The sequence below is a fragment of the Lycium barbarum genome, chromosome 4, assembly GCF_019175385.1.
Source record: "Lycium barbarum isolate Lr01 chromosome 4, ASM1917538v2, whole genome shotgun sequence".
NCBI classification, from domain to species: Eukaryota; Viridiplantae; Streptophyta; class Magnoliopsida; order Solanales; family Solanaceae; genus Lycium; species Lycium barbarum.
This window is the reverse complement of record NC_083340.1, coordinates 124,430,269-124,457,838: the sequence shown is the minus strand read 5'-3', so window position 1 is coordinate 124,457,838 and position 27,570 is coordinate 124,430,269. Positions and strand designations below refer to the sequence as shown.

At 39.1% G+C, this 27,570-nt stretch overlaps 1 protein-coding gene across 1 annotated transcript; it reads right to left on the bottom strand.

Moving 5' to 3' along the window:
- Positions 1–7,164: 7,164 nt before the first annotated feature.
- On the bottom strand, positions 7,165–18,890 carry LOC132637744 (uncharacterized). Its single transcript, XM_060354791.1, has 5 exons — positions 18,813–18,890; positions 18,410–18,727; positions 8,562–8,861; positions 8,277–8,474; positions 7,165–7,929 (listed from the first exon to the last, which is right to left on the bottom strand). Exons 1-5 carry the CDS (start codon positions 18,888–18,890, stop codon positions 7,165–7,167), a joined length of 1,659 nt encoding a protein of 552 aa, XP_060210774.1.
- Between the last annotated feature and the right edge of the window lie 8,680 nt (positions 18,891–27,570).

The following is a 27,570-nucleotide window of genomic DNA, read 5'->3' as shown; positions in this document are numbered from 1 at the left end:
TTCATTTGAAAACATAAATACTCTTATATACATAAGCCTTTCGGCCATCAAAATAATATATATACATACATAATGGAAACCTCGTGACACCATATAACCCACACTACGTACCTACGAGCCTCTACTAGAGTGCTAGACATAGGGACGGGACAGGACCCCGTCGTGCCCAAAATATACATATGTACACAAAGAATAATCAAAAGCACCTCCGGAATAATGGAGTGCTCTCAAATCGGCTACTGGCTTCTGCGAGTCTGGATCAAGCTCAACTCCCTGTCTACCTGTGGGTATGAACATAACGTCCAAAGAAAACAAACATCAGTACGAACATTGTACTGAGCATGAGAGGCATAAATATCAACAATACATCAATAAGATAAAGGAAGCATCAATAAGGAACATCTGTATCTGACTGTCATTTATAAGAGGAATAATACATGATGTCTTACTCATAATCATCATCATATCATATATGCATAAATATATAAGCTTCCTGTCCATATCGGATCGGTGTGAAAATCATTAGCCTGCGTCCAGGCCTCCCGCGTCCGGGGTATCATCTCATGCCGCCCACTAGTGGTGTCTGCCCATGTCACTTAGACATGGTGTATACATATAGCTACCCGCCTTAGCGGTGTCTGCCCGGCCATATAGGCGCGGTGTGATAGCATCATGTACATATCATAGACTTATCATATTCTCGTCATATTATTATCATAATGCATGACTGGAAACTTAAGACAATTATACTCTATCGGGGTGACATAAGGTCGTGGACCCCCGATTCCATTATGGAATGTTTATAAGTATTCTGCCTCACCTTGAAGGAAATAGTATATAAGGTGAGTGTATACAATAAATGACATCGTTAACTTTATAGGAACATCATATCATAAACTATAGAATCTTTACACTTAACCCATCGTCAACTCTATTGTCTCATAACATATCTCTTATCTCATATAGTCATTCATGAACATAAACTCTTAGCTTTCCGGAGTATAGAAGATTCATGGGAAAGAAAGAATAATCATGTCATAGGATTCATGCCATAGAAAGAAGGGACTAGCCTTACATACCTTTTACGCTTAACTAATCTATTGCTTGCTTGTTCTCCTTCAATGCCCTCGTTTCTACCTTTAAGAGAATTCGCATCAACATTAGTTAATCGGCTATAAGAACGTGTTACTATTTCTAGGAACTTTTGGGCAGTATTTCCTTTGTTTATACAACTTTTCCATGTTATATATCAACTCCCAAACATTCATAACAACACTCACAATATAATAGACAACAATCATCATTCATCTACATTATCCGCATTTCACAATTCCCCTTCAATTTCTCCATAATTGTGGTTATAGCTCACTATCGTGTTTTCTCATATCTAATACTTATTCCATGTTTTAAATGTCATTCATAACACATTTACAATCACAACATATCAATATTCGTAATTCACTCCAAACTACTATTCAACAATGACACTATTCACATCTTCATGACTCGTTTCCTATACCTTTCTACAATCCAAGTGTTTTCAACTTTCAACACCTTAACAACAATGAATTTTCATAAAACTCACCTTAGCTAATGGAAGAATAAGCCTTGAGTGGGAATTATCTTCTTGCACAAAAACCCTAGCTCAATTCCTTTGAGATTTCTTGGTTTAGATAGACCCTAGTGAGCTTTATGCACTTGATTCACTTGAATTCTTGATATTGATCTTTGTTTTCCTTTGTATTCTTTTAGATGAAGTTTGTGGAACCTTCTAGAGGTCTTGATAGGGATGAAGAAGTGTGTGGGAAATGAAATTAATGAAGTGGAATCACATTTATATAATTGAACTTACTCAGCCCGTCAGGACTTCGTGGACACTTGTACGGTCCGTGGAACATTGTACGGCTCATACAACTAGTCGTGGTTCACCACAGGAAACCATCATTTCTGCTGGGTATTATACGGTCTGTGGAAAGTTTCACGGTCCTTGCAACATGGTCGTGGAACTCACAGCTTTTTCCGAAGTGTTCCGCGTCGTTTCGTTTGATCTCCAATCCTTATACAACCTTCTTAACACTTGTTTAATACTTCATTAATGATCTAAACATCCCTATAACTTGTCCTCAAGACCTTACCAAACAATTCTTAACGCAATAATTTACGAAACCTTTCATAAACCTCACTTATACTCCACTTATCTTTATCAATCCTTATTCCATCAATTCATATAGCTTCAAGATCTCAACGTACGCATTCTAAGACCACTAATTATCCGTCTTATAATCTTAAGAACTTCCTGTTATCCTTAAGCTCGCAGTAGTTCACTCACTATGCTACGACATGAAATTTCCAAGGTGTAACACATTAAAGGAGAACAATCAAGCGATGGAAATTGTTAAACGAAAGAGGTATGTAAGGCTAGTCCCTTATTTCTAAGGCATGATTCCTATGGTATGAATCCTCCTATCTTTCCATGATTCTCCTACGTATCGGAAATTATGAGTCTACGAGTATAAAGAGCTTCCTATGAGATAAAGATGAGAAATATGTCATGAATACGGAAATAATGATGGTAAGTTTAAGCCTAGAGATTCTAAAGCAAGATATGATGTCTATGAAGTTAAAGATCCTACTTACAATCCCTTGATGTTGTTCATGGTGTACACTCACCTTAAAATGTTAGTTCCTTCAAGGTGAGTTATGATGTATATGATCACTCCATAATGTTATCGGGGGTTCTCGACCTTATGTCACCCCGAAATTGTTATAGATTGTCTGTAAGTTCTAATGTATGTTCTATGACCAATGTTCCGAAAAGTTACGAGTCTATGTTCATAAGGGGTTCCATATGGAATAGAGGTAAGAGATATGCCACAGATACGATGATGGTAATGATGAGCCTAAGTTTAGAGATTATAAAGTCTATCATGCGATATTTTTTTACGAAGTTCATGCTACGAATATGATATGATTTTCATAGATTGTCTTTGAATTCAAATGCATGCTCTATGAAAGGTTATGATAAGCTTATGAGATATATGTGATGATAATGATGACGATGTTGATAGTGATGATGATAATGATGACGATGATAATAGTGATGACGCTAAAGATGTTTGTGGGTTTCTATGTATATGTGCCTATGTGTGGCTATTATGAAACCTCGAGCTTATATGGCCGGGTAGAATATATATATATATATATATATATATATATATATATATATATATATATGTATATAAAATGCGCGCGCACCACTGTAGTTGGGTACGGCTACCACTGAGCCTTGGTAGGGCCAGGCACGCATAACACCAAGCTTTATTATAGATGGGTACGTAAGACACCGAACCTATATGATCGGGTACGATACTACTATGTATTCCAATGTATGAAAAGCCCGGAAGATATGTATGTGATATTGTCGAGCCACTACGTGGCCGAATACAGATAATGTTTAAATGTGCATGAGCAGATACGGTATTATGATATATGTATGATACAATGATGTATGCGCTATGATGATATACGTACTGTGATTATATATGATATAGGCATGAATGGTATCCACCCTTAAAAGTTACACAGGTTATATCTACACCTTATGTCTTATGATTTCTCTATTATGTTCATTTTATTCATGCCTTACATACTCAGTACAATATTCGTACTGACGTCCGTTTTCTTTGGACGTTGTGTTCATGCCCATAGGTAGACAGGGAGGCGACCCAGATTTATAGAAGCCGATAAGCAGACTTCTAAGAGCACTTCATTATTCCGGAGGTGTCGTTGATTCACTATTTTATGTACATATATGTTTTGGGCACGACGGGGTCCTGTCCCATCCATATGTCTAGTACTCTAGTAGAGGCTCGTAGATACGTATGTGTGGGTAGTATGGTCTCACGATGTCATTATTGTATGTATATTATTTTGATAGCCGAAGGGCTTATGTATATAAATGTAATTATGTTTCCAAATAAATAATGGTTTTCCTATGATTTGAGCATAAGATTAATGAATGAACGCTTGATGTGTACGATGGGTAATGGTACGAGCGGTGCTCGGTGGTTAACCCCGGGTACCCATCAAGGCCCCTAGTTGGGTCGTGACCATTTGTTTGTGGGTTGGTTAAAGTAAGTTGTTTGTGAGAGGAAGGATTGATTTCTGAGACACTAGGAGGTAAAGCTTCGTTGTTTGACATGGTCAAATTGATGTGAGAAGATAGGGACGATGAAGACTGAGTGTTAGGAGTAAAGTAAGAGAGAGAGAAATTTATGGTTGGGTTTTTAAAAGAGGGTGAAGGAACCGATTCCTATTGGCAAACAAACCGTTTCATTTAAGTCGGGTTGGTTCTGAAATAGTGTGATAATTCGACGTTGGATTTCTAAAGGAGGTGGGGACAAATGATGACATGGCATTTTGACAATTTAAGAGCATATAAGTACTAAAAATACTACTAACCTGAGTCAACGGGACCAGGTCCTTTGACTAATTTGCTTTGATAAAGCTTAGGCAAAACTCTGAAATATGCAATGGCTTCCGTGCTTTGGCTGTCCTGAGAGTGTCTTGTGAGTATACCTGTAACAGTATAAGAGTGAGTCAGATGTCTCCAAAAAACTCGTTGAGCATTGTACCTTTTCTATTGACATAGCCAATCATTGGGAGACAATTAGTTTAGCTTGATCAAGCCCAGCTCCAAACACTTTCCTTCAAATGTTCTCTGCCCATTGCCTTGCTGAAAATATCTGCAATCTGATCTTCTGTGTTGCAGAACTTCATGCAGATCAAACCCTTTTCCATATTGTCCCTTAGGAAATGATGCCTCACATCAATGTGCTTGGTTCTTTTGTGGTGCACTGGATTTTTTTCCATATTCAGGGCACTAGTATTGTCACACATTAGAGGCACACAAACAGTGAAGACACCAAAGTCCTCAAGTTGTTGTTTGATCCACAGTAATTGAGCACAACAAGAGGCGGCAACCACATACTCAGCCTCAGCAGTAGAGAGAGCCACAGAGTTCTGTTTCCTTGTACCCCATGAGATCAAGCATGACCCCAGAAAATGTGCCATACCAAGGGTACTTTTTCTATCCACCAGGTAACCAATATAATCAACATCAGCATAACCAACCAAGTCAAAATTGTCTCCAGAGGGATAGAAGAGGACCAGGTCCTGTGAACCTTTAAGGTACCTCAATATTCTTTTTGCATATTTCAAGTGAGACTCTTTAAGACTTGATTGGAACCTAGCACAAAGCCCTACACTGAACATAATGTCAAGCCTGCTAGCAGTTAGGTATAGCAGTGACCTAATGATACCTCTATACATGGTTTCATTCACAGAGAGACCAAGTTCATCCATGTCCAGCTTAGTATCAGTTCCTATAGGGGTATCAATAGGCTTTGCATTTTCCATTTTCAAACCTTTTAAGAAGTTCCTTGATGTACTTTTGTTGACTAATCATGGTGCCCTTTTGAGATTGCTTGACTTGTAGTCCCAAGAAGAAATTTAGCTCACCCATCATGCTCAGTTCAAATTCACTTGTCATAAGCTCAGCAGATTCTTCACATAGGGAATCAAGAGTAGCACCAAAGATGATGTCATCAACATGTACTTGCACAATCAACAGATTCTTCCCTCTCTTCTTTAGAAACAGAGTGTTGTCAATTCTACCTCTTGTAAACCCATTTTCCAGAAGAAAATTTGACAATCTTTCATACCATGCTCGAGGAGCCTGCTTTAAGACATAGAGAGCTTTGTCAAGCTTGAAAACATGCTCAGGATGATCATGACTTTCAAAGCCAGGAGGTTTCTTGAAAAAGACCTCTTCTTTCAAGTATCCATTGAGAAATACACTTTTGACATCCATTTGGAACAATTTTAACTCCATATGGGATGCAAAAGTAATTAGAATCCTGATTGCCTCCATTCTTGCCACTGGTGCAAAAGTCTCATCATAGTCAATACCCTCTTCTTGATTATACCCTTGAACCGCCAATCTGGCCTTGTTTCTGGTAGTGTTTCCAAACTCATCGAGCTTGTTACGAAATACCCACCTAGTCGCAATCACTGTTCTATCTGCTGGTCTATGGACCAGGTGCTACACCTTGTTCCTTTCAAATTGATGAAGCTTTTCTTGCATAGCACTAATCTAGTCAGCATCTTTCAATGCCTCCTTGATATTCTTGGGCTCAATTTGGGAAATGAACGCGGAGTAGGAAAACATGTTTCTTGCCTTAGATATGGTTTGGATGCCAGAGTTTAAGGGAGTGATTACATTTTCAAGAGGGTGAGATTTTTTGTGTTTCCAGTTGGATACTTGAATTTCACTGCTTGAGGGACCAGGTGCCTCCGCATTGGAACCATCATTCACATCTAGAGATGTATGATCTCCACTTCTCTGATCAGTACTAGGAGTGCCTGACATAGCATCAACAGCTCTATCTTCAGCCTCAAGTGGAGTGATGGAGGGACCGGGTACCTTTGCATTAACTGGATATTATGTTGCATCTTTTTCATTGCTTGCTTCAACTTGATTCATCATTTCAGCCTTTCCATTTGTGATTTCCAAGACCTCATTAGGAATTGAGAGGTCTTCATCATCTACTTCATCCCTTTGTATCCCTTTGCTTCCCAACTCATCTGTCTCATCAAAGATCACATGCACACTTTCTTCCACAATTTGAGTCCTCTTGTTGAAAACTTTATATGCCTTGCTGTGAGAAGAATACCCAAGAAAGATTCCTTCATCACTCTCAACATCAAACTTTCCTAAGGCCTCCTTGCCATTGTTAAGAATAAAACATTTGCATCCAAAAGCCTTAAGGTAAGTTAGCTTGGGTTTCTTTCCATTTAGCAGCTCATAGGGTGTCTTTTCAAGCAACGATCTGATCATGCACCAGTTGATCAAATAACAAGCGGTGTTGACAACCTCTGTCCAAAAGATTTTGGCCATATCACTTGCAATCAGCATTGTTCTTGCCATGTCTTCAAGAGCCCTATTTTTCCTTCCACAACACCATTTTGCTGAGGTGTTCTGGGAGCAGAGAAATTGTAACTAATCCCATTTTCAGCACAGAATTCGTTAAAGTTTGCATTGTCAAATTCAATGCCATGATCAGATTTTATGCTTACAACTTGATATCCTAACTTTACTTGAATCTATTTCACAAAGGCTACAAAAACAAGGAGTGTTTCATCCTTGGTTCTTAGAAACAAGGTCCAAGTGAATCTTGAAATGTCATCAACAATCACAAAAATGTACTTCTTTCCACCTCTGTTTTGAATCCTCATAGGCCCACAAAGATCCATATGAAGAAGTTCAAGTGGCGTAGAGGTGATTACTTCCTTCTTTGGTTTAAAGGAGGTTCTGACTTGCTTTCTTTTTATGCATTCATCACACACCTTGTGATCTTTGAACTTGACATTTGGTAGCCCACGGACCAGGTCCTTTGCCACCAATTTGTTCAGCAAGGTAAAGCTTGCATGTCCCAATCTCTTGTGCCACAGCTCAGTATTATCATCCACAGTACTAAGACAAGTCAAATCACCATCATCAGATGAGCCAAAATCTGCTGCATAGATGTTCTTGTATCTTTTTGCAGTTAGTACCACATCTCCGATTTTGAGATTAGTAATAGTGCACACATGAGACAAGAACTCCACTTTGTTTCCTCTATTGCATATTTGTGACACACTCAGCTGACTGTAACTTAAACCCTTCACATAGTAAACATTTTCAATAGCATGGGAGAGTGTTTTTCCAATTTTATCAATGCCAAGAATATATCCTTTCTTCCCATTACCAAAGGACACACTCCCACCTTTCAAGGCCTTGAGTGAGAGAAAATTTTCCATCCTTCCAGTCATGTGCTTTGAGCAGCCACTATCCACAAACCATTTTTGACTGCTCCCTCTCACTCTGGCCTACAAACAAAGTTATTTGTTAGTCTTAGGAACCCAAGCTAAATTGGGTCCCTTGTAGTCATAGAATGGGTCAATAAGAGATCTATTCGCCCATGCAGGCAACACAGATTTCATTTTATGGGGACCAGGTCCCGCATTCTTGGGTTTGTTATCAACATAAGCTCTGTTTCTGTACATAGACCGAAATCTTGCTTGCAAGAGTCTTTATAATGACCAGTGTTGACACAGTTGGTGCAAAACCAATTATCAGTTACAGAAACATATTTGATGCGAGGATTGAACAGGGTCTAGGACTTTTTATAACCAATGCCCTGTCTACCGTCATTACCCTTGCACAGAGTAGCCACCTTGTCAGAGGAGCAGGTCCAATGAAGAGATTTATCAAGTTCAGATTTCACACGGCTTAGATCTTCTTGAAGTTCTCTATTTCTTTCTAGATGAATAGAGAGGTTCGTTTTAGCCCTTTTGAGTTCACTATCAAGCTCAAAATAAATCTCACTTCCCACTTGTTTTCCCTTAGAAGGAGTATTCACCCATTTGTTCATCTAACTAATCAACAAAGCATTATCCCTAGTTAACACTTCAACTTGTTCCTTTAAATCCACAATATTTATTATCATATCATCCCTTACTTGTTCTAAACCTTCAATATCTTCATTTAAGACATTTTTCTCATTGATAAGGCTATGAAAGGTATCAATTAGCACATTTGCAAGAGATATTAATTTCTTTTGAGAGTAATTTTTTAGATTTTTCTGAACATCAAAGAAATTTACCTTTTCATTTCCATTGTCATCTTCATCTTCCGACTTGGACATGAGTGCAAAAGTGGACTCATAGTTCGCAGGTTCATCTTCAATAGCCATCATGGAGGTATCCCCTGTATCTTCATCTTCAGACTCACAAGAGGAGTCTCCCCAAGAAGCTAAAGCCTGTTTTACCAAGTTGTCAGCCACGTCTCTTCTATTGAACTTCTTTGTTATGTCCCGTATTTTCGTGTAAGTGAAAATTTAGAAATAATAAAGATTGTGCCTTATGAAGAAATATTTTTAATTGTGGTGAATATGACGATGTTGGTTATGGAATCATTGATGTTAAGACATTGGGAAAGGCCGAGGGTAAATTTGGAATTTCGGAAATTAGTTTCGGGAATTGCAAAACGGGACTTTTAATGAGTTGGGCCAAGAAAGTGAAACAAGAAATGAGGCCCAAACAATTTGAAGGGGGGCCGGCCACTAGGTTGGCCCAAACCCAATTGTTTAATGTCATGTGCTATGCACATGACTTTCAATATTGGATATATATCACTTTGTAGCTAGTAATTATCTAGAACAAAGAAAAAAAAAATTGGAGAGCACCCATTGAAGGCTCTCGGCCGAACCAAGATAGAAAAAAAAAAAATTCTTGGCCTTTGTTTCTAATCCAATCACCTAGTCTCTTTTGGAATAATTGATGAGTTCAAGGTGCTCTTCGTGGTGGTACAATTAGTTTGACGAGAGGACGACGTTTGCGGCGAATCGGAATTTAAAGAAAGAGGTAAGATTTCAATGTTTTTATGTTATGAAAGGGATACATATGTGTTAGTGATTGAATTAGCATGAAGATTTTGGAATGGTGTTGTGTTTGTGTATGGTGTGTGTGTGTATAAAGGGTGTGTTTGGCCGAAAGTGAGGGAGGTGAAAGGCCTAAGAATTTGAGCTTGTTTAGTTTGAATAATGTGTTGTTGTGGTCGTTATGTTGTAAATGATTGATTAAGGAATTGAGTTGGTATTAGAAAATAATTTTTGACGTTATTGGAAAGTGTATACCCTTGGTATATTTGTGTATATCATAGTATATTTATGATACTAAAGACTTTGAACATGATTTATGGTTGATGATAATGAGTTTGGAATGAAACGACGCAAGTTAGAACGTTCGTCGTAACTTTTGGTGTTTTGAATGAAAATTGGAAAGTAGTGAACGTTGGGGATGTTTGTATGTGATTTGGAACTTGTATGTAGTGTGTTTGAATAATTGAGAATGAGTGAATGAATGGACTAATGTGAAAATAAATTTGGAATTTTGAAGTTGAATCAAGAATTTGCCAACTTATGTATTAAAGTGAAATTTTGAAGTTAATGTAATATGGTTGTGGTTTGTATGGTTTAATGATGTTTGGGCTGTTGTTGTTGTTGTATTTTGAGCCGAGCTAAGTCTCGGGGGTGTTAGATTTATAGGGGAAGTGCTGCCGAAATTTCGGTAGCCAAATATAGCCCAAAGACTAAAATGTTAATTCTCATGAATAGTAACTGGTAAAAGTGACCATTTGCAGTTTCTGGACGAAACGGGAATTTCGATTTGAGGAGCGTAAGGCGCCAACCAGGTATGTAAAGCCTACCTCTCATTCTTTTGGCATGTCCTAGACCCACTAGGTAAATTTCGGAATCTCGGGAATAATCCTACTCTTGGAAATCGAGGTTCAAGTTCGAGCACTATTCACTCAGCGCGATTGAACCCTCTTTGTCACATTTGGTTAAAAGAATGTTCGTACCTCCATAGCTTGTGCTGTTGTGTCCGAAACTCTTCGAAACTTTTGTAGATGGCTCTATGGAGCCGAAAGTCTGTGATTTGTGTCCGCCACCTCAATTTGACTCGAGGTGGGCCCGCGAGCCCCGAGGCTCCCCTTATTCGGTTTGTTTGATTCGCTTGTGTCTGTTATGATTCGCAATCTTCTGTTTATGACTCAAGGATGTGTTTGAAACTTCCTATGCCATTAATGCATGTTCTGTACTTTGGGATGATGTGAGAATTCCGGAAAAATGACTTATGAACAGTTTTCTTACGAATTTGACGGTTTGGAACTTCGTAACCTTTATATGCCTACTTTTATCAATTCGATTCCTACTCCGAGCCTTCTGGCGTCAGTATCTACCTATATGTAAACGATATGTTGAGTCCGACAAATTATTTTTTTTATATGCATATGGTTTCGGCACTACTCTGTTCGTGCTGTCTGCTATGACTTCGTTCGTCGGTACCCGGGCCGACTTTGTGATCGTGCGCGCTATAATATATTCGGGAGTTATGATGTGTTACGGTTTCCGAGGCCTCGCCATAGGGCCGGTTACCGTTTATGGAGTTATGATGTGATATGGCATTTGATATGTTCTGATGATATGATGTGTGTGTGATATGATGTGTCTGGAGGCTGTACGGAGATTTGAAAACTTCTGGAGTTATGATGTGTTGTGGCACCAGCGTCGGGGGGTGACCACGTTCCTAAACCCTATACATGATTTGATTTGCATTTGTACGTTCGCCTCCCGCACAGGTTTGCTTTGTTTGCGATGTTGGTGTGTTTGTTCTTTCTGTCTCCAGCTATGTTTGTGATTTCTGTACCTTCTGCTTTACATACTCAGTACTTCTCCCGTACTGACCCCCGTTTCTTCGGGGGCTGTGTTTCATGCCCGCAGGTACAGAAGCTCGTTTGGGTGGTCCTCCAGTTTAGGCTACTCATTCTGCTGTGTTGGAAAGCTCCCCTTGATCCGGAGCCTACTTTTGGTACATATCTTTTGTTGTGTCTGTATTCTACATATTTGGATGAGTGGGTACGGCGGGGCCCTGTCCCGTCCTATGTTCTTATGTTCTGTTTTGTCTAGAGGCCTGTAGTCAGATTTGTGGGTCGTGGGTCCGGTGTGTTTGCATGTGAGTCTGTTTTGCGATCTTAAGCGGCCCGTACGCTACTATGGCCAAGTCGGCCTCTGAGTTTGTATGTATGTGTATGCATTTGGGGGCGATGTGCATTCCGCCACCCTTCTGATGTGTGTGTGTGAAATTTGGCGATGTACATTCCGCCTCCTTTCTGATTTGTGATTTGTCTGATCTGTACGGGCGACTGCTTAGGATAAGTGTTCGGTAGATATCTGATTGCGATGATGAGTTCGAATAACGTACGTTGAGTTCGGACGAGTCTGATTACGATGGTCTGGGTGTGAGTTCGTTTGGGGTGTCCCAGAAGGACACCAGTCGCGGCCCACGAGGCTGGGTCGTGACAAAAGTGGTATCAGAGCGGTTTTTCCTCGGAATGCCTACAGGCCGTGTCTAGTAGAGTCTTGTTTATCGATGTGTTGTGCACCACATCTATAAACAGGGAGCTACAGGACATCTAGGATGTTGTGTTGCCTTTTCTTTGGAATCTTAGATCGTGCGATAGAGCTGTGTTATTAGGGTCATTCTGATCTGACCCGTTGTTGTGTTTGCAGTGATGCCTCCGAAGAAGGCAACGGCGGCCCAAAAGGGCAAGGCGAAGGTGGGAGAGACCAGTCAGGCACAACGGGCTACTCGGGCTCGTGTTTATGATTTGCCTGAGGTTACACCTCATTCTGAGGGGTCTACTACACCCCCATTAGTACAGCCTGCAGCGGGACCTTCAGCAGCTCCAGAGGTCCGTGTACCCGCTCCTGAGATTCCTCAGCCAGGGGCGGAGGATAGGACCCTACGGGAGGCTGTACAGTTGTTGACCACGATTGTAGCCGGACAGGCTCGCAGACGCGGGCGGAGGGACGATGATGATGAGGACAGGCGGGACAGCCTAAGAGTTCGGGAGTTCTTGTTATGCGGCCCTCCAGAGTTTTTCGGGTCTAAGCCCGACGAGGACCCCCATGACTTCATTCGGGGGATGCGGCGTGCATTAGACTTGGTCAGGGCGTCAGAGACCGAGTCGGTTGAGCTAGCTTCGCATAGACTTCGGGATGTTGCCGCGCATTGGTATGAGACTTGGGAGCTATCCCGGGGTGAGGGTGCTCCTCCAGCTATGTGGGATCAGTTTGTGACTGCTTTCACCCGCCACTTTCTGCCCCCAGAGTTACGACGGGAGCGAGCTGATCGGTTTTTGCATCTGCAGCAGAGGGGTCGGAGCGTCCGTGAATATAATTTGGAGTTTGATTCCCTGGCCCGGTATGCCCCTGCCGTGGTGGCAGATATGACAGATCGGATGCATAGGTATGTTATGGGGCTGGATCGTTACTTGATTGACGGGTGCATGGCGGTATCATTGCAGACAGATATGGACATTGCCCGTCTACAGGCCTACGCCCAGGGGATGGAGAACCGGCACCGAGCAGATCGGCCCAGCCGAGAGTATGATGGGAGACGGCCCAAGAGGGCCAGATCAGCGGGGTATTCTGGAGATTCTCGGAGCGGGCAGCCTCAGTATCAGTCCAGTGGGTACATTCCTCCGTCAGGCCGGGACACACAGTCTGTTGGTAAGAGGTTTGATGGAGCAGGACCGTCCAGGGCAGACCAGAGTTCCAGAGCCCCAGGTCCTCAGGTGAGCAGGGGTCCCAGTCAGTCTAGGCCACCCATACCCCAGTGTTCGTATTGTGGAAGATCGCACCCAGGTGAGTGCTTCAGGGCCACAGGGGCCTGTTTTGCTTGCGGCCGCCAGGGCCATATCATGCGGGATTGTCCGTGGGCAGGCGGTTCCGGTAGCGCAGCACCGCCGATGAGATCTGTTGCGGGTTCGTCATCTACCCCTTCGGCCACGCGCTCTACAGGGCGAGGTATGCCAGCACCAGCGGGCCGCGGTAGAGGCCGTGGTGGGGGTTCAGATTCTAGCGGTCCCTCGAACCGCATCTACGCTTTGACTGGTCGTCGGGACCCAGAGGCACCCCCAGACACAGACCCAGGTATATTACTAACCCTTTTTCTGAATAAAATATGTGCAATGATAGGTTTGTACCTCAGTATTATGCGATATTCTTTTTGTGTGTGTCAGTAAAGGTAGGGTAAGAATCCGAATTAATAAAAATATCCGAGGCAGTTATCTGTACATGTGGGAGGAAAATATATGGGATTTGGAAGGCTAGAACGATAGACCACACCGCCAGAAAAGCAAACGACCTCTTTGGGTCAGAGTGGGACCCGCTACGAAAAATTTCCGAAAATTTTGCTAAGACCCCGTTTGGCCTAAAATTACGTGACAAAGGTCGTACGGGGCAATTGGCGAAATTATATCAGCCCTAAAGCGTCAAAATGTGTAAAAGTTTCAGGGTTAAGCGTGCTCAAGCCAGAGCAATTCTTGGATGGGTGACCCCCTGGGAAGTAATGCAAAGTTTTTCATAAGTGTAAGTATGATTAATGTAAATGGGAATTTGAGGTAACCAAAAGATAATAGAATGTGTGTGGAGTAATTGGTGCCCTTTCGGGAGTCGCGCGGAACGAGGCGGACTAAATGGGCAAAAAGGAAAGGGTACGACACCTCTTGGGAAATTGAACGAATTTGAATAACAGCCAGAGATGTTCGCCAGCAAGGTATGAATAAACGTGTGTATGTGTATATGTATGTGTATGTGTGTGTAGGATTCTCATTTGGTGCCTATGAGGGCTAAGAGCCGAGCCCGGAAATTAATGTTGTGATAAATAAAGATAAGCAGTGTGAGTAACTGGGAATTTTGAAGGAGTCGATACGTAAGACGCAAAGTAAATTGTGTGACGACTGGATGAGTGAGTTTGCGAATAAAGGGAAATTCTCATGAATTATTGGAGCCTTAATATGAATGATTTGATCCTAAATTGACAATCTATCTCTGGTGCTTCTGCACTTCCGATTTCGATGAGGCTCTGCCTAGTACGCCTCTGTGATTCTGAGTTCGACTATGTACCCATCCGATGAACCTTTTGTGCGTTTGATTCTGAATCCGTTTCTGTCTGGCACACCTCTGTGGGTCTGACTCTGGATATAAATCCGTCTGATATGCTTCGGTGCGTTTGATTTTGACCGCGTATGTGTTTGATACACTTCGGTTTGACTGATCACGACTTTGTATGAAACAATTTTGTATATTCGCTTCTGAATTCTGATCTGTTCGATATAATCCCATACGTCTGATTTCGATTATGAATCTGTTTGGTATACCTTCGTGTGTTTGATTCTGCTTACGAATTCGTTTGATACGCCTTTGTACGTCTGACTCCGATCTCAGATGTGTCTGATATGCGTCCGCACTTTTGATGTTGACTACGAATCCGTCTGATATATTTATGCGCGTCCGGCTTAAGTTCTGAATCTGTTTGGCATGAAGTGTTTGCTATGAAGTAAAGAGAGATTACGACAATGTGGTAAGGAAACTCAGGAGTGTGAAAAGAAGATGATATTGACGAGGATATCTGGAAAGCGTCCGTCCCTTACAAGAATATAGTGCAGAGTTCGGTGATTACGTAAAGTATGAGAAAATGTATTATGAAGGCATGTGAATCGGTGACGTGAGAAATCTACCCCTGGTATTGGTAGAGAAGATATGTCGGAGAAATCAATAAAGGACAACTATCAAGAGAACCCTCCCGGAGTAGTGCGACACCCATGAGGTCGATTCAACATTCGAGGACGAATGTTCTTAAGGGGGGGAGAATGTTATGTCCCGTATTTTCGTGTAAGTGAAAATTTAGAAATAATAAAGATTGTGCCTTATGAAGAAATATTTTTAATTGTGGTGAATATGACGATGTTGGTTATGGAATCATTGATGTTAAGACATTGGGAAAGGCCGAGGGTAAATTTGGAATTTCGGAAATTAGTTTCGGGAATTGCAAAACGGGACTTTTAATGAGTTGGGCCAAGAAAGTGAAACAAGAAATGAGGCCCAAACAATTTGAAGGGGGGCCGGCCACTAGGTTGGCCCAAACCCAATTGTTTAATGTCATGTGCTATGCACATGACTTTCAATATTGGATATATATCACTTTGTAGCTAGTAATTATCTAGAACAAAGAAAAAAAAAATTGGAGAGCACCCATTGAAGGCTCTCGGCCGAACCAAGATAGAAAAAAAAAAATTCTTGGCCTTTGTTTCTAATCCAATCACCTAGTCTCTTTTGGAATAATTGATGAGTTCAAGGTGCTCTTCGTGGTGGTACAATTAGTTTGACGAGAGGACGACGTTTGCGGCGAATCGGAATTTAAAGAAAGAGGTAAGATTTCAATGTTTTTATGTTATGAAAGGGATACATATGTGTTAGTGATTGAATTAGCATGAAGATTTTGGAATGGTGTTGTGTTTGTGCATGGTGTGTGTGTGTATAAAGGGTGTGTTTGGCCGAAAGTGAGGGAGGTGAAAGGCCTAAGAATTTGAGCTTGTTTAGTTTGAATAATGTGTTGTTGTGGTCGTTATGTTGTAAATGATTGATTAAGGAATTGAGTTGGTATTAGAAAATAATTTTTGACGTTATTGGAAAGTGTATACCCTTGGTATATTTGTGTATATCATAGTATATTTATGATACTAAAGACTTTGAACATGATTTATGGTTGATGATAATGAGTTTGGAATGAAACGACGCAAGTTAGAACGTTCGTCGTAACTTTTGGTGTTTTGAATGAAAATTGGAAAGTAGTGAACGTTGGGGATGTTTGTATGTGATTTGGAACTTGTATGTAGTGTGTTTGAATAATTGAGAATGAGTGAATGAATGGACTAATGTGAAAATAAATTTGGAATTTTGAAGTTGAATCAAGAATTTGCCAACTTATGTATTAAAGTGAAATTTTGAAGTTAATGTAATATGGTTGTGGTTTGTATGGTTTAATGATGTTTGGGCTGTTGTTGTTGTTGTATTTTGAGCCGAGCTAAGTCTCGGGGGTGTTAGATTTATAGGGGAAGTGCTGCCGAAATTTCGGTAGCCAAATATAGCCCAAAGACTAAAATGTTAATTCTCATGAATAGTAACTGGTAAAAGTGACCATTTGCAGTTTCTGGACGAAACGGGAATTTCGATTTGAGGAGCGTAAGGCGCCAACCAGGTATGTAAAGCCTACCTCTCATTCTTTTGGCATGTCCTAGACCCACTAGGTAAATTTCGGAATCTCGGGAATAATCCTACTCTTGGAAATCGAGGTTCAAGTTCGAGCACTATTCACTCAGCGCGATTGAACCCTCTTTGTCACATTTGGTTAAAAGAATGTTCGTACCTCCATAGCTTGTGCTGTTGTGTCCGAAACTCTTCGAAACTTTTGTAGATGGCTCTATGGAGCCGAAAGTCTGTGATTTGTGTCCGCCACCTCAATTTGACTCGAGGTGGGCCCGCGAGCCCCGAGGCTCCCCTTATTCGGTTTGTTTGATTCGCTTGTGTCTGTTATGATTCGCAATCTTCTGTTTATGACTCAAGGATGTGTTTGAAACTTCCTATGCCATTAATGCATGTTCTGTACTTTGGGATGATGTGAGAATTCCGGAAAAATGACTTATGAACAGTTTTCTTACGAATTTGACGGTTTGGAACTTCGTAACCTTTATATGCCTACTTTTATCAATTCGATTCCTACTCCGAGCCTTCTGGCGTCAGTATCTACCTATATGTAAACGATATGTTGAGTCCGACAAATTATTTTTTTTATATGCATATGGTTTCGGCACTACTCTGTTCGTGCTGTCTGCTATGACTTCGTTCGTCGGTACCCGGGCCGACTTTGTGATCGTGCGCGCTATAATATATTCGGGAGTTATGATGTGTTACGGTTTCCGAGGCCTCGCCATAGGGCCGGTTACCGTTTATGGAGTTATGATGTGATATGGCATTTGATATGTTCTGATGATATGATGTGTGTGTGATATGATGTGTCTGGAGGCTGTACGGAGATTTGAAAACTTCTGGAGTTATGATGTGTTGTGGCACCAGCGTCGGGGGGTGACCACGTTCCTAAACCCTATACATGATTTGATTTGCATTTGTACGTTCGCCTCCCGCACAGGTTTGCTTTGTTTGCGATGTTGGTGTGTTTGTTCTTTCTGTCTCCAGCTATGTTTGTGATTTCTGTACCTTCTGCTTTACATACTCAGTACTTCTCCCGTACTGACCCCCGTTTCTTCGGGGGCTGTGTTTCATGCCCGCAGGTACAGAAGCTCGTTTGGGTGGTCCTCCAGTTTAGGCTACTCATTCTGCTGTGTTGGAAAGCTCCCCTTGATCCGGAGCCTACTTTTGGTACATATCTTTTGTTGTGTCTGTATTCTGTATATTTGGATGAGTGGGTACGGCGGGGCCCTGTCCCGTCCTATGTTCTTATGTTCTGTTTTGTCTAGAGGCCTGTAGTCAGATTTGTGGGTCGTGGGTCCGGTGTGTTTGCATGTGAGTCTGTTTTGCGATCTTAAGCGGCCCGTACGCTACTATGGCCAAGTCGGCCTCTGAGTTTGTATGTATGTGTATGCATTTGGGGGCGATGTGCATTCCGCCACCCTTCTGATGTGTGTGTGTGTGAAATTTGGCGATGTACATTCCGCCTCCTTTCTGATTTGTGATTTGTCTGATCTGTACGGGCGACTGCTTAGGATAAGTGTTCGGTAGATATCTGATTGCGATGATGAGTTCGAATAACGTACGTTGAGTTCGGACGAGTCTGATTACGATGGTCTGGGTGTGAGTTCGTTTGGGGTGTCCCAGAAGGACACCAGTCGCGGCCCACGGGGCTGGGTCGTGACATTCTTATCAGGGACCTAGGTCCTCTTCACTCCCTTGTCAGCATTCTTGTAGTACTTTTGCTTGTGAAAAGGGCATTCCTTAATGTAGTGACCCGGCTTCCTACATTTGTGACATAAGTCATTCTGTTTGAAGTTCTTGGTGGAGCTTCCTATCTTGAAGAATCCACCATTTTTACGAATCATCTTACGAAACCTTTTTGTAATGTAGGCCATATCAGATTCATCACCACTTGAGTCACTTTTAGCCGCCTTAAGGACCAGGTTCCTCTCTTTCTTTGGCTCCCATATTTCAAGCTCCTTCTTTTTCTTCACCTCATAGGTTTTGAGATTTCCAATCCAAATCTTTAGCTTCAGTTATGGCATTAACTTTACTTTCCCAAGACCCTGGCAAAACACCAAGTATTTTTCGAACTCGCTTGTTGATTGGAATGACTTCGCCAAGAGAATGAAGCTCATTGATAATAGAGGTGAAACTAGTGTGCATATCCTGGATTGACTCATCGTCCTTCATTCTAAATAGTTCATACTCAGTGGTAAGCATGTCTATTTTGGACTGCTTGACTTGAGAGGTTCCTTCATGAGCCTCAAGAGGGTTTTCTATATTTCCTTGGCAGTTTCAAAAGATGAAACACGATTGTATTCATCTGGTCCAATACCACACATTGAAATATTTTTTGCCTTGAACCCCTTTTCAATGGCTTTTCTATCAGCTTCAGTATATTTTTTTCTAGGTTTTACCTCTAGCTTTCCAGACTCAGTATCAGTCTTTGTAGGGACAAAAGGACCATCAAGAATGATGTCCCAAAGCTCAGAATCTTCAGCCATCAGATAGTCACGTATTCTTGTTTTCCACCATCCATAATACTTCCCATTAAATCTTGGAGGCCTCGTGGTTGACTGTTCTTACTTAAAGTTTGGTGGAGCAGCCATAATGTGAGATCCTTTCTAGGTGTTACCCTTTTAGAAAGAACCCACTTTGATACCAATTGACAGAAACTAAGCGTCCACCAAAACAGATAAGGGACCAGGTACCTTATTTGTTCCCTTAAGCAAAAACAGAAAGTAAACAAGACACGATGTTTACGTGGAAAACTCCTTGCTCAAGGGATTAAAAACCATGATCTACACTGGTAGGATTTCCAACTTCACTAACTGAGCAACGTCTTTCAGATTACAAGTCTTTTGCAACCAAGGAATTAGCCCACTAATCCCTTCGCTTATAATAACTCTATTGCAAGAACTCACTTGACCAACTCTAGCCAAGAACCAAACTAATTCAACTTACCTCTAGTTGAACTTCAAATCACCATAACTAACTATAATTAGGTGTCTACACAAAAAACTTAATAAACCAAACACCTACAAAATCCCTTCTTAAAAAAATGTAGGTTTACAATATTTAGACCAAAAGATAAAGACTAAAATAACCTAGGACTTAAGACATCTTCAGTATTGGGATCTGGTCCTTAGAATTATTTAGTCTTGATCTTGAAAGCTCCGAGAAAACATTGGCGGCTACTCTTTTCAACAATGAGAATAATATGTTTTGAGTTGCTAGGTCAAACAAATGCCAACATGTTGTTTATATATGGGGCAAAGTGAGGAACATGTGAGAAGCATGTGATGTATATCTAGAGAAATTGCAATGATCTGTCTGTCCTGCTGTGGCTCTGCAAGTTGGAATAGTGCCACAGCTTATAGCTGTCACGTTCGTACAGTGCCCAGGGGACCTGATCAAAGACTTGATCCCTGATACATATGTCGATCATCAAAATTCATAACTCATCATGTAAGAAGTTCAACACAATATTATTTTTATGGCACACAATATTTATGTATCCCGATAAATTTTAAATGTTGCATATGTACTTTAGAATCCGTTAACTACGGTTATCCGGCCAAACTTAGCTTAATTAATTAAGGTTAAATATAATGTTTAAATTTTAAGAAAATAGCGTGTACATATTACTAAGGTTTCAAAGAAAAATATAATAATGTCGTTTGAATTAACTTGTAGAAAAATATAGTAATTTCATAAAGGAAACGCTGAAACTTATGACTGCTGTTAAAACTTTGAATGAGAAGAGTAATGCTATTTTTTTTTTTTTTAAGTAGGACTTATAAATGTTGCTAAGACTTTAAATGAAAGTAATAATGATGTCATTTGAAATAATACTTGTAGAAAATATGATGTATTGCATAAAAGAAGATTTTAAAGGCTATTTAAAATAAAACTTGGACATGCTAAAGCCTTGAATGAAAATGTAATAATATTCTTGAAAATAAGACTTGCAAAAATATAACAACTCGCCTATACCCTTTTACCAAATGTGAACTTTAGACAAAATTTTGTGTTATATCAATATGGTAATGTAAAAATACCCAAACTTATTTTCTTTAAAATGTGATGGATAGGGTATGAGTTTAATTTCTTTTATATTAACTATACATGGCTAAAAGAAGTGTATTATTGGATAAACTTTGAAAAATTATTCATAGAATGTATTTGAACTTATATTTGCATATTAGTGACGTTTTGAAATTTCTAGGATAGTGAGCATAAAATATGATTCTCTTAACTCGAAAATATATAGTCATGCTATTTTGCAAATCAATTACTCTAAAAAATAAATACTAGATGTCGCAAACAGTTTTGACACAAAAGGGAAAGAAAATGAAGCTAATGGAATTAATTGGTCTTTCTTAAGTTTAACTACCCTTTCACTAAAGCTAACCCACTAAATTCACTAAAGTTCACCTAAATTAAGAAAATAAAAACAAAATAAAAGTTAGTCACATAATACAAGTTAAATGCAACAACATAAAATAGAGGTGTAAAATATAATGAGATGGGCTTAACCCATTTTTGGGCAGCTGTGAACAGGCCGCTGTTGGGCTTTGGCCCAGCTATTTTTATAGACTGCTATGGCTGCTGCCTGTATTCCTGTCTATTGGGCTTTGGCCCAGAATTTTATTTCTTTCCTTTTGGGCATGTGCTGCGGACAGGGGGCTGGAGAGAATTTCATATTGGGCTTTTAGCCCAACGCCAAATGCGGGAGGAGATGACGAGTCGCTTGGACTCGTATGCGAGATGTCATGCATAAAAAAAAGAAAAGGAAAAGGATTAGCAGATAGTCAACGAATGAGGTCAGACATGTAAATATAACTAAAAAAAAAAACAAATCAACAGATTATGTATATACTGTGTATATTTAGGTATATCTTATGTATACCCATTCATAAGGATGTATAGAAGGTTAATATTGGAAAGCTTTCGCCCCCGTCCTCCCTTAAATGTATTAACTGAGATATGCTGGTCATATACATATATATACATAATTAAACACAGTACACACATTTGCTTAAAAGCTACAAAAAAATAAACAAAGATTTGATTGGCTGGTAGAAGACCTTCCATATTTCATACCCATACCATAGCCGATGCAAAACTTAAACATCTATGAAATTTAATTAACTGACCATATGCTAATTCAAACATTCAACTGTCGTTATTGTTGTTATCGTATTGTTGATACTAATTTTGAACAAACAGAAAACAGGGGCTGAAAACTACATAACGAACATTAAAACATAATGTAACCATAGCTAGCTTATTGATCATATATATCAATTAAACGAGTGGGGAATCAGTACAATCAGCCACAGGGGAACTAGAAAAAGACTAAAATAAAACTAAACTGAATCAACACATAAGCATATAGCCGTTGTTAACTACTAAGCAAGATTAAGACATAAGCATTTTATCAAATCCCAGCAGCATATCACATGCTTCATAACCCATAAACTGAATTAATATAAGAATGTGCTAAATCATGAAGACAATATACTAATACTAATACATAACGACTAAGAAACTAAAATGTATGGGGTGAAGAGAGGAAAGAAAAAAGAAAATGAAACAGAAGAGGAAGGGATGGCGTATTTTCAGAACTGTAACTAAACAAAATTAAGTGAAAATCTCTAATCACAGTAACACACCAGCAACTATCCCCATAGACAAGATTCAGACCACATAGAGGAATTGACTTGGAATATGATTAATCGACACAGAAATTCAGTTAGACTAACAATCTCCGCTGAACTTAGCAAAATGGCTCAACAGGCATAAAATCAAACACTTTAATGTTAAAGCCTATGTGTGGATTTAAACACATAACCATATGAACATACTTATTGATCAACAAAAGGGTAAGGAAGGGACAAGCCCACATGAGCAGATTCAAAATGTAAGAAGAGGAAAAGATCTGCTCAGACATGAAGAATATCACATAAATAGACATTTGGCCTTAGGCAAACAAACAAGACTTTTCGGAGTTATCATGGATTAAATAATGGCATCCAAACATACTTATGCACATTTGACCATGCTTAAGCAACCATCAATCAGGAAATTAACTAATAAGGCCACTAAATGTTTGTTTACCATATTTAAGTCACTAGCAATAAACAAACTTATCTGGATAGACATTCCACAATAATTTTAACTAAACAGTACGAGTTAAGCATACTAACTTAACTTAACCACCAAACAATACCTAAAGGCAACCCTAATCGTGCTTGCACTGCTAATGTCAACTAACAAACTAAACCATAACATGACAACAAGCAGAAGCTAAACTGGACTCGAAATACCCTTTCACTTTGCCATTCTACAAATCATTAAAAGCCTCCACAAATTAAGAATTAAGGTCTGAAACCACAGCTACAGTAGGGAATTAACAACTGGAAACTACCCTTTTCTTTTAAAGAAAACAGGCTATTGACATGAGATGCAAATTCAACTGGTTTCGAAGGAGAGAAAAAAAAGAAACACAGAATCTGTCCTTAATTCAAAAGATATAAAATTGATTCTATACTCAAAAGAGAATAAACCAAATAAGTAGTTGTCGTACTCCTAAAGCAGTTTTAGAAGGCGAAAAGGCCTGTTTTCATCACTACCCATTTTCAATCTAATATACGAATTCAGGCAGCGTACTTCGAACACACTGAGCTATCTTGGGATCTTCCAAATAAATATTTAACCTCACAGCCACATTTCTTATCAGCTATCTTAGGCAAACACACACATGGGCAGCTTCATTTTTTTTTATCAACAGGCAAATACAAGACAAAGAAACATACTTCGTCTAATCCCAATATTAGATGTTCAATCAAAATGCATATTAACATCTGCCTTCGTCCAAATTAAAACTGATATTTGATCTTGCTAAAACATGATTTCAATAATTAACAGAGTACATTACACATATGTGAATAAACCACAAACACATTAAGAATATAAACCAGCTTGAAACACAGAAGGTAATGGCCACACACAGCCTTAAGACTGCTAATAATGTTCAAGCGATATACTGAAGATCAAATTACCCACTAGAGAGTGAAACATACTAAACTCAAACTAAACAAAACTAAACCAAACTAATCTAAGCAGAACTGGAATAATATCTATCAGTATCATCACATTACCTAAACCAATGAAAATGTAAAGCATATGAAAGCAGATAATACAAAACAGAGGCTGAAATATGCACAACGTCGATCAAACTGATTACTCAACATACTGAATCTCGACTAAACAGGACCTAAGCTACCAAATAAGCAGGAATTAAATACTCTCAAGCATGATTAAACTTAGCAAATAAGAAGAACACAACTAAACACATCCAACTTTCATATATGCAATCCTAGTTTAAACTACCGAACAACATAATTATACTAACAAACTTCAACATGCCCAAACCAAACACCTGACGATGCTTACTCCTTAACTAATACTGAAACTGAAACAAATACATGTCGACATAGGAAACTAACTCATACAAAACATCGCATCGAAAGTAAAAATGAACTTCAAAGAAGAGGGGAAATTGCTGACCTTCTTCGGGTGCAGCGAAGTGAGTACGGGTCTTCGATTCACACTTGAAACACTTCAAATTCGATGTTACGAGACTCGAATTCGCGATATACTCAGATTCACAGCAACAACAAGGCAAACGAATATAAATTGAGATCTAGTATTTTGACCCGATTAAAATAAAATTACGTTTTGCTAAAGAAACTGATTTTTATGGAGATTTTGAGGCGATTCAAGAACTTGTTTTTGCAAGGCAATTTTTGGGGGTTCTAAAACCTGTCCTAAACGATTTCAAGCCTCGACCATTTATAGGGTTTTGGCTCGTTTGAAAAAGGAGAGAGGAGCGGGGAACAGGGGAAAGTGGGGAACAGAGGGAAGTGGGAGCGGGGTGTAGGCGGCGGTGGTGGGGACGAGGGATGATGAAGGAGAGAAGGAGCGGCGGAAAAGGGGAGAACAGAGAGAAAGGGGAGGAAGAGGAAGGGTGCGGCGGATGGTGGGGAAAATGAGGGAAACCCTAGGGTTTCCCTTGTTAAATGGGAAATGGGCCGTCCGGGTCGGGTTTAAAAAAAATGGGCTGGTTTGGCTAAAATATGGGCTGGGCAAAATTAAAAGAGTGGGCTGGTCCGAAAATGTTGGTTAATTATTTGGGCTGGGGTGAATTAAGTGATGTCAGGTAAATTAAAATGTGGACTGGTTTTGTGAATTGGTCCGAAAATAGTATGAGTTGATTGGGCTACTACATTTAAATAAAAGACCTATTTAAATAACTTGTGTTAAAATATTACTTAATATAAAATATGCGATCATTAGTGCTCAGATAAAAAATGGTGTTGTAATAGCCATGTAATAATATTTCAAAAATTCACAGTAAATAAACACTATTATTTAATTATGCAAAAATGCGATGTGTGTGCGTAAGCTGATAAAAATGTGTTGAAATGATAAAAATTGGGAATAATAATAATAATAACAATAATAATAATAATAATAATAATAATAATAATAATAATAATAATAATAATAATAATAATAATAATAATAATAATAATAATAATAATGCTGATGATAATGATGGCTAGTAACTGTAATGGATTAATGAAACGCCGGTATTGATAAGAGGCTAATTATAGAAAAAATATAAATATATATTTTTTAATTTTCCAAAAATATTAGAAGCATAAATAGGTATTTCGGAGGAGAGGCGGGACAAAATTGGGTGTCAACAATAATTAGCTACGATATCTTTATTTACCGCTAAACTGTATAATTCAGGAGATTGGTCGGTGATTACTCCAAACTTCAAGCCAATGATCTAACAAAAATTCAATATGCTTCCTATCCCCCACTTTTAAAATTATAAGCTGCTGAAATTCCCCCAAAGATTGTAATTTTACTTTCATAAGGTTGTCTTATTAGGCATAAGTACCAGATTGGCAGTTCACTGATTCTCCTTTCCATACTTTGCGACAATGACTTCTTCCCGAAGCTTAACAGAAGGTATATATGCTGGAAGTTGCAGAATAGCTAACACCACAGGTAGACCCATGAAGTTCCCAATTTAAATCACTTCCACTTTTAAAGATTAAGAGGGTTGGCGAAGTGCCTCCTACTATCGTCAGTGTGCATAAAGTAGCATGGTAGCAAGTAGGAACCTAACAAATTAGTTGGTGTGCATAGTTTATGGATCCAAGAGGTCCTTTCACTTTTGAATTTAGAGCATTGATTCATACTGCATCTATGTTTAAATCTTACAACTTTGAAGTATATAAGGAGATAGTTTACTTAGAATAAACTAAGACGGAAGATTGCTCTGAACAAATAACTTTCATAATGTAGGTTGAGGTAACACAAAATGTAGTTAATTTTTTTAACAAAGCATAGGATGAGAAGAAAGCGAACTTAGCTCTTTGGTTTTTCTATTTCTTCTTTGCTTGTTGTTCTTGCTTCTCCTGAAGTGTATGTCTTAAGAGGAATGAGATTAATGTAGACAGCGAGGAAAAAGAAATCATCACATAATATCTATTGTGCAATCATCACATCACATAGCATAACATAATTTTATTCAAGGTGGACCAATAAAACCTGAAAAAACTATTGAACAAAAAAGCAAAATATCAACAGATAATGCAATTTCTCTTAAAAATTCTAATAGAAGCAGCAAGAGAAAAAGAGATAAGTACTCATCATAGTGGGAAAAAATTGCAGTATCTCATGAATAATCTCAGTATCAAATAGTATAACAAAAAAGAACAAAAACTTCCACAAAAACAATTGTAATGTAAGCTGCAATCTCGCTGTGAAAAAAAGATTTATATTGTGTTATCCTATTATTCTGTACTTATTTCCAAAAATCTGCTTAAAGCCAAAGTTAGAAAGAAAAAATGATCGAGAGAAATAAGTAAAACATTCAAATGAAGGATATGCACATACACAGCTAAAAAACCAGGAAGGAATGAGGATGAGGATACAAAAGACATCTCTTACAAATGAGAATAATGTGGAAGACTCAACCGTTGTTGATTCCCTGGGGCTGGGGCTATCGTCAGAACCATTGCTTTCAAAGGGAAAAAAGTTATTTTTTGAATAAAACATAAATATTTCCATCATCACTGATCAGTGGCTTGCCGATCCTGCAAAAAAGTAATCTTTTGAACACACATAAACCTTTTCATCATGACTGATAAGTGCCTTGCTGATCCTATATGCAGCTTTCTTGGAAGATTCTCGATCTATTGAAAACAAATACAAAAATTCAACAGATTTTAGAAGGTTGAACAATTCAATCTCTCGTATTTCAAGCATTTTTTGCGAACTATGTTTGATGCATCAAAGATTACATAGTGGAAAATGAGGCCAAAAATCAAAGCTTAACTATCTAGAATAGGAACATAAGCAGATTCAAGAAATATTGTAAGCATGTATATGAAAGAACCAATTTTATGTAGATAAGTTGGTACTTGAAGTTGTACCACATCAAACTATATAATATTGAGGTATGAAGTTAGCCAATATATATCTAAAAATTAGTACTCCTAGTTTCAAATGCTTTTCTCTAAAAGAGCCAAGAGGCGTTGGCACTAAACTGTTTGTCAAGGTTACAAGCTAAATCTCAAAAGAAGATATAGGATGTGTGCTCTCTTGGTGCATTCAATTCACTTGAATTTAATCTTTCAGCATATAAAGGGTTCAACTATTTGAAGAAGCAGATTGAAGTACTACAAAAATGAAATACACTATCGTATGTATATAAGTTAAATCCAGTCCATAGTGGTAATTCTAATTTAGTAAGCTAAATGCAGAAAACAACTTGTTATCA

Excerpts from the sequence above, each read along its gene's own strand:
- LOC132637744 (XM_060354791.1), bottom strand. The coding sequence starts at position 18,890 with ATGAAGGACGATGAGTCAATCCAGGATATGCACACTAGTTTCACCTCT. Across the intron at positions 8,862-18,409 it reads ACAAGAATGCTGACAAGGGA|GCTTTAGCTTCTTGGGGAGA; the intron begins GTGAAGAGGACC and ends TTGGTAAAACAG. Across the intron at positions 7,930-8,276 it reads GGACCTGCTCCTCTGACAAG|GCCAGAGTGAGAGGGAGCAG; the intron begins GTGGCTACTCTG and ends CTTTGTTTGTAG.